The sequence below is a fragment of the Cynocephalus volans genome, chromosome X (genome assembly GCF_027409185.1).
Source record: "Cynocephalus volans isolate mCynVol1 chromosome X, mCynVol1.pri, whole genome shotgun sequence".
Taxonomy (NCBI): domain Eukaryota; kingdom Metazoa; phylum Chordata; class Mammalia; order Dermoptera; family Cynocephalidae; genus Cynocephalus; species Cynocephalus volans.
In genome coordinates this window covers 68031626-68044198 of record NC_084478.1, presented here as the reverse complement: position 1 = coordinate 68044198, position 12573 = coordinate 68031626, and the positions used below count along the sequence as shown (strand labels likewise).

At 48.1% G+C, this 12573-nt stretch overlaps 1 protein-coding gene and 1 long non-coding RNA gene across 2 annotated transcripts; both read right to left on the bottom strand.

Moving 5' to 3' along the window:
- Nucleotides 1–209: 209 nt before the first annotated feature.
- Nucleotides 210–3501, bottom strand: LOC134367231 (uncharacterized). The gene is made up of 3 exons (XR_010022389.1): nucleotides 3279–3501; nucleotides 2896–3054; nucleotides 210–691 (listed from the first exon to the last, which is right to left on the bottom strand). It is a non-coding gene; the product is annotated as an uncharacterized LOC134367231 (long non-coding RNA).
- A 55-nt stretch (nucleotides 3502–3556) lies between these two features.
- FAM156A (family with sequence similarity 156 member A) lies at nucleotides 3557–12209 on the bottom strand. The gene is given in 4 exon segments (XM_063083911.1): nucleotides 3557–4317; nucleotides 4320–4767; nucleotides 4769–4996; nucleotides 12002–12209. Coding segments are annotated over 3 exon segments (639 nt in total). The 5' UTR covers nucleotides 4886–4996; nucleotides 12002–12209; the 3' UTR covers nucleotides 3557–4243.
- Nucleotides 12210–12573: the final 364 nt, after the last annotated feature.

The window sequence follows — 12573 nt, the reverse complement described above, 5'->3', positions numbered from 1 at the left end:
TGGCTGGAGCATCAAGTATACACGAAGGAGGGAGGCGGTGAGGTGGGAAATGTAGCAGGACCCAGAACACAGAAGGTGGGACGGGGGAGGAAGGGATTCCTTACCGTTGCAACAAAACGACTGCATACCTTTTCCTCCATGACTCACATTCACATTTTTGCGTTACATTTTTAAAACAGCTTTATTGAAGTATAATTTACATAGGGTACAATGCAGTGACTTTTAGTAAATTTACACAGCTGTGCAGCCATCACCAGGATCCAGTTTTAGAACATTTCCATCACCCCCAAAAGATCCCTCCTGCCCATTAGCAGTCAATCCCCATTACTACCTCCAGGCCCAGGCAACCACTAATCTACCTTCTGTCTCTGTAGATTTGCCCTTTCTGGGCATTTCCTATAAACTGTAAGCAGTCTATCCTGTCTGGCTTCTGTCGCTTAGCATAATGTTTTTGAGGTTCTAACATGCTGTAGCATGTATCATACCTTTGTTCCTTTTTATTACTCCGTAACATTCCACTGTATTTTCCTCATCCCTTCAGCAATGGGTAGACATTTAGGTCGTTTCCACTTTAAGGCCATCATGAATAATGCTGCCATGAACATCCCAGTACAGGTCCTTGTGTGGACACGTTTTCCTAATTTCTCTGTGTCTTCATTTCCTTTTCTTGCAGGATTACACTGGCTACAACCTGTAGTACAATGATGGACAGAAGTGGTGGGAGCAGACATCTTTGCCTTGTTCTGGATCTTAAGGGAAAAGCATTCATTCTTTCACCAGTAAATGTGATATGAGCTATAGGTTTCTCATAGATGCCCTTTATAGGTTGAGGACATACCTTTCTATCCCTAGTTTGTTGAGCCCTTTTTTTCTTTCTTCCTAATCATAAATGGGTCTTGGATTTTGTCAAGTGATTTTTCTTTGTCTATCAAGAGGATCGTTTGGTTCCTGTCCTTTACTTATATTAATACTAGGGCACGTCAAAAAGCTGTTGGAAAAATGGAACGAAAAGACAATAGGAATCTTTCCATGAAGTTTTTGACATACTCTCATGTGGTACATTACCTTAATTGAATTCCCAATGTTAAACCAATCTTGCATTTCTAGCATAAATCTCCCTTGGTCATGCTGAATAATCCTTTGTATGTGTTGCTGGATTTTTGGTTTCCTGATATTTTCTGGAGCTTTTGTGCATCAATATTCATGATGGATAGTGGTGTATAATATTCTTGTGATGTCTCTGTCTGGCATTAGTTAGCAGGGTAATACTATTCTCATAGAATGCATTGGAAAATGTTCCCTCCTCCTCCATATTCCAGAAGAGTCTGTGAAGGATTGGTATTATTTCTTCTACAAATCCTGGATAGAATTCACCAACAAAGCCAGCTGGGCCTGGGCTCTCCCTTGTGGGAAGATTTTTAATTTACTCTTTCGATTTCTTTACTCGGTCAAGGTTCATCCAGATTTTTTATCTGTGCATTACGTTTGAATCTCACTCTGTCCCAATATTTCCTTGCCTGCTGGTGCCTTTGGTTGGTCTCTGACCTAGAATTTGACATGCTAGACATCTGTGGACAGCACTGGATTCCAGCTCCTAGTCTGTAACTTAGGACACTATTGGTGTCTCGGATGTCACTCCCAGACCCCTTCCTACTCTCCATACACGGGTATGGGGGCAAGGACTTGGAGATGAGGATGTGGAGGGATGCCGACTCCCCTAATCACAAATCACACCTGCCCACCCATTCTCCACGCACCCTTCCGCAGACATTGGTTCGCTCTGCAGCGATGACCTCCCTCAGGAAGCACCCTCCCCCCACACCTTCCACTTTTCCTCTTCTGCCGTGTGAGGACACAGCATTCCTCCCTGCTTGCCCTTCTACCTTCTGCCATGTGAGCACGCAGCAAGAAGGCCCTCACCAGACACCAGATGCCGGTGCCTTGATCTTGGACTTCCCCGCATCCACAACTGTGAGAAATAAATTTCTCTTTATAAATTACCCACTCCGTGGTATTTTGTTATAGCAGCTCAAAACAGACTGAGACAGCATGCGACTTTCTGCTGATCAAACATGCAATCCCCCAGGACAGGGACTACCTCTGCAATTCCTCCTCACTTCCCCACCATAACACCACAACAGTCAGCGTAGCACAGAATGGGTGGAGGCAAGGTGAGAAAACTGTCACCTTGACAATTGGTAAAATGATTGGTTGTTGGCAGCAGGGACCTGGGTGTGGCTGCTGGACTAACTTGGACGGTCTGCAGAGAGCGTTTCAGTATTCAGGGAGTCAGACGAAGGCCACCACTTTACGACCTCCATAAACTCTCTGCGACGTGCAGATACTTATACCTGCCCCATGGCATTGTGGTGAGGATTCAACAATGTGTCTTACCAAGACTTGGGGCTACCAGCTATGAAATGTCCACTGAAGCCACTGGCTCTTTGCACTTCACCTCCAGCCTTTACAGAGGTGAACCGGTTAAGAGCGACAACTCTGAATCCAGCCTGCCTAGCCTTCTATGCCAGTTCCACCCCTATTTGCCTGTGTGAGCTTGAGCAAGCTCCCTAACTTCTCCGTACTCTGCTTTCCAAATTCGTAAAATGGGACTGAAATTGCTGCTAAATGATGGGTCTGTGGCAGAGGATGAAAGGTGCTAAGATATGGAAATATGTAGAATATTGTCTGACACCTGGTAAACCATCAACAAAAGTGCAATCCCATGTTACCCCTCTTAACGCTGCCCGAGTCACCAGTCCAAATTTAAGCCAAAGAAGAGTCCTGCTTTATGTACCTTCTCCCCTGGAGCTCGGAGACAGCAGCTGATCCTGGCAGGGTCAATTTAACTCTCAAGCTCTCTGATGGGATCCCAAGTTCCGAATCTAAGAAACTTACCTGTTCTCAAGCTGTTCTCTTCTGTCGGCAGGAGACACGTCGATTTTTGCAGCAATACAGCTCTGGGGACTACCTATAAACACAGACTGACACAAAGCAGAATTTGTTTTCAGTTCCTGGGAATCTCACAGTCACTTGCTGGGTACACATCACAGGATTCTGTAGGGGAAGAAAAGGTAGATTTAATCATTTGTGCCTCCTGAAATTAAAAGACATGTCTAAATCCCAATACGATTTTGAAATAACTCAATGATGCTCTGGTGCTCACGAAGCAGGCATGAAACTGCTGTTCCCGTTCATCAACCCAGGTGCACCAGACAACGAGCAATGGCCCCTGGAGCCCCTGAGCCAGGGCACCAGCACCAACCCGCAGGGGCTCCTACCGTGGGCAGTAGACCTTGCTTCCAGCTCTCCTGTGGGCAGGAGGACTGTCTTCCAATTGCGCTGCCTGGCTGGTCTGAATGCTGGTTGCACTGCAGGGTCTTAAATGGTGACTTGACTGTGTTCTCTGGTGCCCTCCCTCCTCCCCCGTTCCAAATCTCCGCAGCGTAGAGCTCCTCTTGATCCACTCTGATCCGCTGGTCAGGGATTTAAAGGCAGTGATCTCAGATCTAACAAGAGACAAACCACTAATGATAAGTCTAAAGGTACTTTCCTTTCATATGTATATTTATTTGGTATTGACGATGAGTTGACCCGTCAGACATTCCTGCGAGGGAGAATAGTACTCAAGTGTTAAAGAGCAGGGAAAACATTTACTCACATTCCGCTTATCATATTCATAACAGTTTACAAAAACAGTACAATGGTGAACCACCAAGTTCTAATTCCACATCCCTTTCCCACACTGTGTTTCGTTTCAGATTCTTTATGCTGGACCTCAGTGTAGTGCAGTGCATTTCAAACAGACCTAGTGCTGCTTCTCAGAGGCAGTCAATAAAATGGCACAAAAGCACATGGACATCAACAAGGCATTCACACTACATAGACATTTTATACCTTACTGACAACAAGGTAGGGAGGAAAGACGGAGATCCAGGGTGGGAAAGTGACAACATGCATCATGGGAGCCATATGAGACGAGGTAAGGAGCACTGGTATGCAGTCTCCCTTGCCATGGAATACCTCACGGCCATCCAAAAATGACAGGCACGAAAGATTAGGACCTTCCTGGGATTGGATCGAATCCCCTGCTGGTGGGACATCCAGTCACAACACAGGTCTTGGCATTCCTACGACTATAGCTGACTGTCCAGTCACCAAAAGGAGCCCAAGGCTACCTAGCAGCGGGCAGCACAGCATCTATGCCTGAATCCCTTCAGATCTCCATCACGTGACGATGGGCACCTCAGTTTTCTTCCAACCACTGTTTCGGCAGCCTCTGAAACATTCTCTTGCTTTCCTGCTGCCTCTCTCGTTGGCATTCTCCTCTCTCTCCTGCTGTTGGGGTGCCCACTCTGGCAGAGGGCCGGGCCGGTTGGTACCCAGGATGAGGGTCAAGCCGCTGAGGCCCTGCACTAGCGTGTCCCAGGAGGAAGGATGTGGGGCCCCATTCCTCTCCCCAGGGATCCCGGATACACTCACCCCGTGGCTCTGGCAGTATCGACATTCACATCGGAATCGATTCTGATCTCTGTCACCTCGGGGAGAGATCCTGGCTTCCCTTTCTATCGGATAAGGCGCCATGTGATCACGGTGTCTCCGCCTCAGGTGCCCCAGGAACGTTTTCTTCCTCCCCGGGAAGGCCGGCCTTCCCCACCGCCGCTCTAGCAGGGTCTTCTCCTCTCTGTACCGCTGTTGGAGCTGCCCCTCTGGTAGAGGCGCAGCGGGGTCGGTGCCAGGACTGGGGTTCAAGCTACTGAGGCCCATCCGTTAGCTGCTTGGAGGAGGAAGGCCGAGAGGCTGCTGTGCCTTCCTGGGAAGTCTCCGTGGCGGTCACCTGGGAACATTCAGGAATCAACGCCGGGTTCCATTTCTGGAGTGGATCCATGGAGGTCTAGTCTGAGCTGGAAGCCCCGCCCGGCCCTTGAGTCTAGACAGGAAGGAGCTTCACAGAGAGCTAGAAGGGAGCAAGGAATGTGTGCGGCCAGGAGAGCCCAGACTGCAACCAAGGGTGATAAGGGAAGAGAGAAAACCAGGATTATTCATTGTACTTAGCCTTTCCGTCCCTCCTCTTCCTCTGTGTAAAATGGTGATGATGATGACACCCACCTCCCAGGCCAGTGCTGAGGATTACAAGACAGAATATATCTCGGGAGTTTAGAATAGTGCATGGCATGTAATAAAGGTTTTAGAAAGGATACCAATTCTTGCATCCATGTGGCATGTTATGCAAAATGATGCAATGCAGTCAACAAGGTTAATTCCCTGCTGACTTTTTCCAACCCATTCTCAGGTATAATTTTAAAAACAATCAATGCGTGACTAACCCGTGCTCTTCTCGTAAGCATTCATATACTTTCATAAGGTACGCTTTCACTAAATTGTAAGCATTTGCACCATGGAGACACACCCTTTTGAATTTTCGACTTTGTGATCACTGGCGTGGCATCCAGTCAAAAAGCCTGCTCATGCCTGTGAAAATCATCTCAGAATTCCCAGTGTGCAAGAGGTCTAAATGCCAAAAGTACAATAATAAGACTTTTAGAAGAAACCATAGGAGAACATCTTTGTGACCAGAGAATACGGGAGCAAGTCTTGGACCTGACGCCAAAATCATGATCCATGAAAGAAATAAAATCGACAAATCGGGATTTCATCAAAATTTAAAACTTTGGCTCTATAAAAGACAGTGTGTTTAAGAGAACGAAAAACAGATCTGGAGAAAATGTTTATCAATCACAGATCTGACGAAGGGCTTATATCCAGAATATGTGAAGCGCTTTCAAAGCCCAACAATAAGAAATCAGACAACCCGATTAGAAAATGGGGAAAAGACTTGAACGTGAGCACATGAAACGATGTTCTACGGCATTAACCATCAGCGAAACACAAACTAAAACCATGATGAGATGCCCCATCACACCCATTAAAATGGCTAAAAATAAAAGTACTGGCAATACTGAGTGCTGGAGAACATGCTGAGCAACTGGAATTCTCATACTTTGCTGGTGGGAAAGCAAAGTAGTATAGCCACTTTAAGGAACACTTGGGCGGTTTCTTGTAAGTTAAACAGACATTTACCATAGGGCCCAGCAATCCCACTCCCGGGTATTTACCCTAGAGAAATGAAAACTTAGGTTCGCACAAGAGCCTGTACATCAATGTCTAAAGCAACTCTATCCAAACTCACGCAAAACTGGAGACAGCACAAATGTCCTTCCACGGATAAACGAATAAGCAAACTGTGGTATTCCGTGCAACAGAAGACTGCTCAGCATTAAACACGAAGAGACGACTGATAGAGGCATTGAGATTCATCCAAGATGTCACATTATGCTCAAGGAAAGAAACCCATCTCAAAAGGCTGCAAACTGTATGGTTTCGTTTATATGACACTCTCCCCCAAAACAAAACTATCGAGAAGGAGAAACAGATCACTTTTTGCCAGGGATTGGGGTGGGGAAGGGGTAACTGCAAAGGGGTAGCAGCAGGGGGTGTTTTGGGTGATAGAACCGTTCTGTATGCTGATCGTGGTGGTGGTCACGAGAATCTATGCATGCGTTAAAGCTCATAGACGTGTACTCCAAAAGAAAAAATAAGTCAATCTTACTGTATGCTAACTGAAAAAACCCAATGGTAGATTTTGCAGTGAGGGCATCTCTCTATATTATTTCAACAAACACATCTTGGATGAATCTTTAAAAAAAAAAAACTTACATTAAATGCTAAACTGAAACTTTAGATCAGCAGCCCAGGCTCTGTTCTTTCAGCAAACTTGGAAACCAAGAATTCCCTAGTTTTCTTCAGCGGGTACCCGTACTTAGAAACTTTTATCAACCAAATTGTGGCTACCAGCTCGTGCTGCGTCAGGAAACACAGAACAACATTAGAAATGTTTCGGATCATATGACCCGGCAGTGCACACATGCAAACACCAACACACACCCCGAAAAGAGAGTCTCTTAACATTTCAGTAACTTGAAATCTATGTTTCCAACTAGTTAGTTCAGTAACATCGTTTGGGCCATCACCATCCTATGCAAGCACTCAGGTGTGAAACATTTGGAAAATGCTCTTAACCCAATTACCTCCCAATCAATTCTCACATGTCACAAGGACTCCCTCAGGATCAATATTTCTTCATGTAGAAAGCCAATTCTCAGAGAAAGAAAAAGATCTCACAGACACCTTTTTATGAAGAAACACTGAGACTTTAGAAACATCAACCCACAACTCACCCATGTTTTAATCACTCTTTTCTCTCTCTTCATCCCTCCATCAATTCTGTGAAATGAAATATTTTACTGTCCTATCTCGATGTGCACCACAAGATTCTCGGACCACACACATGGTTATTCATAATCCTCTACAGAGGCATGAAGGACAATGAGGCCTAGAGAAGTCCCCTAGTTGAGGGTAAGGGAGCAGCTGGGGCAATAAGTGTGACTTCCCTTCCTTCATCATCTCGCCCCATTTCATTCCTTCGACAGTCACTTGCCCCAGAGGGATAAAGATTTTGTATCAAATCTCTGCCTTGAAACAGCACGGCCTCAAGTTCCCTTCATCATCACACACGGCTTCTGAAGAGAGGGAAAAGACTTTGGGAGACGCATGTTTACCGGTCAGAGCTTCAGCTTGGGAGGTGATATCCCTCAGTGTACTGTTTCCCCACTGTGATGGTTAATCCTACGTGTCAACTCGGCCAGGCTATGCTGCCCGGTCATTTGGTCAAATGCCAATCTAGATGCTACTGTGAAGGTATTTGTGGATGTGATTAACATTTACAATCAATAGACATTCTCTTCCTGTCACACTGGCCAGTGCTGGGTCACATCTCCATTCCTCAATCAGTCCAGAGCAAGTGGAATGGGATGACCATGGCGGTCATAGATGAAAGGTTTGGGAATGGAATGGCTCCTTGCAAGACTTGCACCTCCTATTCACCCTTTGGGACTCAGCTTACACAGCACTTCCTCCAGGAAGCCTTCTCTGGCCTCTTCTCCAAGCCCTGGACAGGGGACCTTCCTCTGAGCTCCCGCAACACTCTGCATTTCCCCTATCCTGGCCCCAACCCTACTCAGCGGCCAGCAGATGGTTAGCAGACTGTCTTACCCACTTGCCTGGGAGCTGACAGAGGCCAGGGACCTGGTCTCATCCACCCGTCACAGAGCCTCGACCCCAACGGGCATTCACAAATATCTATCAAGTGAAAGAGGGAGAATTTGGGGCCTTCTTAATAAACATCTCATTTAGTATGTCAACCCTGCAGAATCCATATCTTCCCACAATCCAGAGGAGGAACTTCCTGCATTGAGAGGCTAAGTAAAGTCCCTAAGATCACACAACCGGTGAGGGACAGAATCCCATCCCAGGTCTGCCTGCCCCCAGATGCACGCACCCTTGGCGGCACTGCTCCTCCGGATTCTCAGCCTCGTGGGAAGCCTAAGCTAGCAAGAAATCCTGAGGGAGAGAGTCCAGACAGGAAAGTCCTGGGCGCTGGCTCATGGGTCCAGACCTGGTCCAGGGATCAGGTAACTCATGCAGGAAATATGTACTATCACTTCCTAGTGCCGGGCTCGGTTCTCAGTGCCGGAATGCTCCACAGAACAAACCTTGCAAGCTCTCTGCTCTCATTACCCTGCATTGTAGTGGGGGGAGGAGAAAGTAAACAGCTAAACAAGTAAATGCACACTATGTCAGGGTGATGAGCACTATGAAGAGAGTTGTGTTTATTTTGACAATTAAAACGGTGCTACATGACCCTTTCTTCTTTCCGTAATGATGTGAAGTACCCTTATAAAATGAATTTATTTCAGTTCAAAGAATCGGATTTCATGTAATAATGTCAAAGAAATAATGGTTTGACTTTGTTTTCCAGAAATGGCAAAATCCTAAAGCAAAATGACTGAGATCTGTGCAAGGACGGTGGGGGCTGGAAACTGTGCTCCTAGCCTCACGCAATGCTAGGGAAAAAGGAGTCCGAGTTCCAGCCACGTGTATTAGTCAGGGTTTACCAAAGAGAACGAACCAACAGGATATGTATGTACAGTAGATATATGAGAGGGGATTTATCAGGGGAATTGGCTCACGCAATTATGAAGGCTGAGACGTCTCACCATAGGCCGTCTATAAGCTAGAGACCCTGGGCTACCAGTAGCACGGCTTGGCCAAGGTGGAAGGCCTCAGAACCAGGGAAGCGGATGCATAACCTCATTTTGAGGACAAAGGCCTGAGAACCCGGGGGACCCACTCATGTAAGTGCTAGAATCCAAAGGCTGAGGAGCCTGGAGTTCTGATGTCCGAGGACAGGAGAGGAAGAGTGCATCCCACCTCAGGACACATTCGCCTTTCCTCTGCTTTTGTTCTCTCTGGGCCTCTGCTGATGGGACGGTGCCTGCCCACACTGAGGGCGGATCTTCCCCACCTATTCCACTCAGACTCTCACCCTAGTCTCCTCTGGACACACCCTCACAGAACACCCCAAAATAATGCTTGACCGGGTTTCTAGGTATTCCTTAATTTGGTCAAGTTGACACCTAAAAGTAACCATCACACCATGCAACGCGACAGAGACTTTAAAAAGAGAGTTTGTGCTGCACCTGGCACGCAGGCGTTCCATATTTTTGATGCCTATGCAGATAACCGCTATGATGCTGGGTCTAGAATGGAGGGGGAGACTCTATTTAGCAGCGTCATCACAAAAGAACATTTAAATCAGTAAACACCCAGTGGTGCCCACTTTAGAGTGTGAACGAAGAAAATGAGGAGACCAATGAAACATGGTCCTTGCATGAGGGATATCACAGCAGGTGGGCCAAACATAGACACAGAACAGCAGCGGGAGTACAAAGGAGGGGTACGGGGAAGGGTAGAGAGGAGGAGTGGCCAAAGCAGCAAGGAGAATACAAGGAGAAAGTCTCCTCTTGTGCATGAAGAGCTCGCCTAGACTCAACCGAGGTCACCGATCACTGGGTTCACAGCATCAGTTCTGCCGATGTCGGCCTGAGTGACATCTACACCTCTCACCTACAAAATAAAATAACTGGGGTCAATTCATCAGACAAGCATTTATTTACTGAGGGCCCGCCCTGCTCGGTGAATTATCAGATGCAGCCCCATCCTGAGGCAGTAAAATATTGTCCCAGGCATACTATAAGGGGAACAAATCGGGAAAGACACCGATACTAGACACTTGTGGACAGAGTGGGGATAGAAGACACAGTGAACTTTGAGCAGAGGGTCTGCCACAGTCACTTGTTGACAAAATATTATTTCCTGTAAACAAACCGACAGCATAACGAGAGCTACGCTGCGTCGAGTGATCATCATCACTCACACGACAAGCGTGTCTGGGCACCTGCTGAGCACCAGGCTGCAGGACCTGTGCTTTGCTAGACTTTGCGCACACGGGAATGTTTCCTGCAGGATAACAGTCCTCAAAGGGCTCACAGTCTGCGGGGCAGGGAGCCGCACTGAAGATAATGACGAGACAAGCGATGACAGCCATGCAGGTGGGAGCCAGGGGTGTGGCTGGGAACACAGAGAAGGGCCCCACAGCCCAGGTGGTCAGGACGGCTTCTCCCAGGCCATGGTGTACTGGATAACATTATTATCCCCACTTGCAGATGAGGGAACTGAGGACCAGAGAGGTTAGGCAACTCACTCGAGGTCACACAGCCAGGCAGCGGTGGTGACCATTTCTCACGTCGGTCTGTCAAAATACAAAGGTCTCTGCACCATTCATCACACCAATCCCTCCCCCTTAATACTGTCACCTGTTTTAATTTGCAGTCACCACCTTATACTCACCCGTGGCTCTCCTTACCTTTAAATTCCCCTAATCTGCTAACTATAGTAGAAATTTCGTTTTAGCGCATCAGGCCTTTTATTTTACCAGCGCGATGGCCCAGCCCGGAACTGAAGGTTTATAGTCCACCCACACGCTGGGTAAGGAAAATGGATCACTGCGATTTAGAGTTTTAACTTAGCTATTGCACGCAATCTCAAGCAGAATTTTGAATGGAATCAATATCCAACTAAAAACAGTAAACCCACTGCTCCCCTACGAAAATTATTTACAAAGCATTTTATTAAATGCCACGACGTTCCAGGTAGGAAACACTGGCGCTTTGACAGGGAGCTGTTGAAATTCTGCTCCTTTAAATATAGAAATCCTTTCTTTATGTCCTTTCTCTCTGTTGCTGGAACCCTGAGAGGCTCGACCAAGCAAGGCCACCCGCTTTTCTTTTTCGATAAAACAAGCACGCGAAACAACCCACGTGCATACGCACGGAGCGACGTGCACAAATCCAACACATCCGATAGGGGTATGTTAATACAGGGAAATTGTATGGGAAATGCAAATGGGAATCCGTGACCGGTCATAACACCAAATTGCCGAGCACATAGAGAGGCCTGCTGTCCAGGATCGGCTGGACGCCAGCACACTGGACAAAGACGCCTTCCTTCTCTGAATATCACACACTGCAGCTTGTACAGTTACTCGATAAAAATGGTCTAAATCATTGCTTACTCATGCAGGAATCACAGAGCCTAGTAAAAGCATGCCTATTCATATATCACATCATGACCCATCTCTCACACGACCTAGAAAGAGTTTCTCTGATGGTTTCAATACGGGAAATGTCCCTTTCCTTGAAAACGCTTCAGTTATTTTGCCTTATATTGAGGGGTGGGGGGTGAGGTGGGGAGGGCGGGATGCCAAGGAAACAGGTTCTTTTTGCACCTGTTGAACACTGATGCCAGCCCACTTATATATCCCGGGTGCTTACCAATGCCCACAGGAAGTTTCAGTATCACATTTCTCCGCTTAAAACTGGCAACCCCCAACTAGAGAAAGAGAAATAGGCCACACGCAGATTGTACCACCGCCATTCTGATGCTGAAGAGACAGGGCGTCTGAGAAAAATGACTGTTCTTTCAGAAACCACCGTTCGCAGTGGGCCAGCCAGAAGGACTCTAGCCCCAAGACACTGAGGCTCACCTGGCCAGCTCTAGGGAGATTCTCTCTGTCTTTCTGGGGCGCGCTCTCTCTCTCCCTCTCAGTCCCTCTCTCTCTCGGGCTCATTCTCTCCCGGGCTCTCTCACGCGCGTTCTTTCTCCCGAGCAGGTTCCCGCCGTCTAGACGCCGGCGCGCTGCCTCCTTGCGGCCGCTCTGGAAACGCAGCGCGGCCCACGGGGCATCGAAGGGTTAAGACCACCGAGAGGAGCCGTCCTCCGGAGGGCTAGAGATGCCCCCCCCCAGCCCCCGCCCCCGCCCCCGGGAAGGGGAAGAGACGTCACAGCGCTGGGACGCTGGGAGGAACCGGATCTTCAATTCGATGCCGCGGGCTGCAGGGCAAGCCCGGAGGGCCAGGGCAGTGGGAGCTCGGCCTGAGCGAGTGGGTGGGCTGTCGCGGCCCGCGCCGTCCGGCTCAGCTCCGCGGAGAGAAGGCGCCGAGGCCGCCCCTCCCTGCGGTGCCCCGCGGCGGCCCTCCCGGGGGCGTGGCTCCGGGACGCGACCAGTGCTTCCTGCGCGGGCCGTAAGAAGAGGTTGCGGGCAGTAGAGGTGACTTC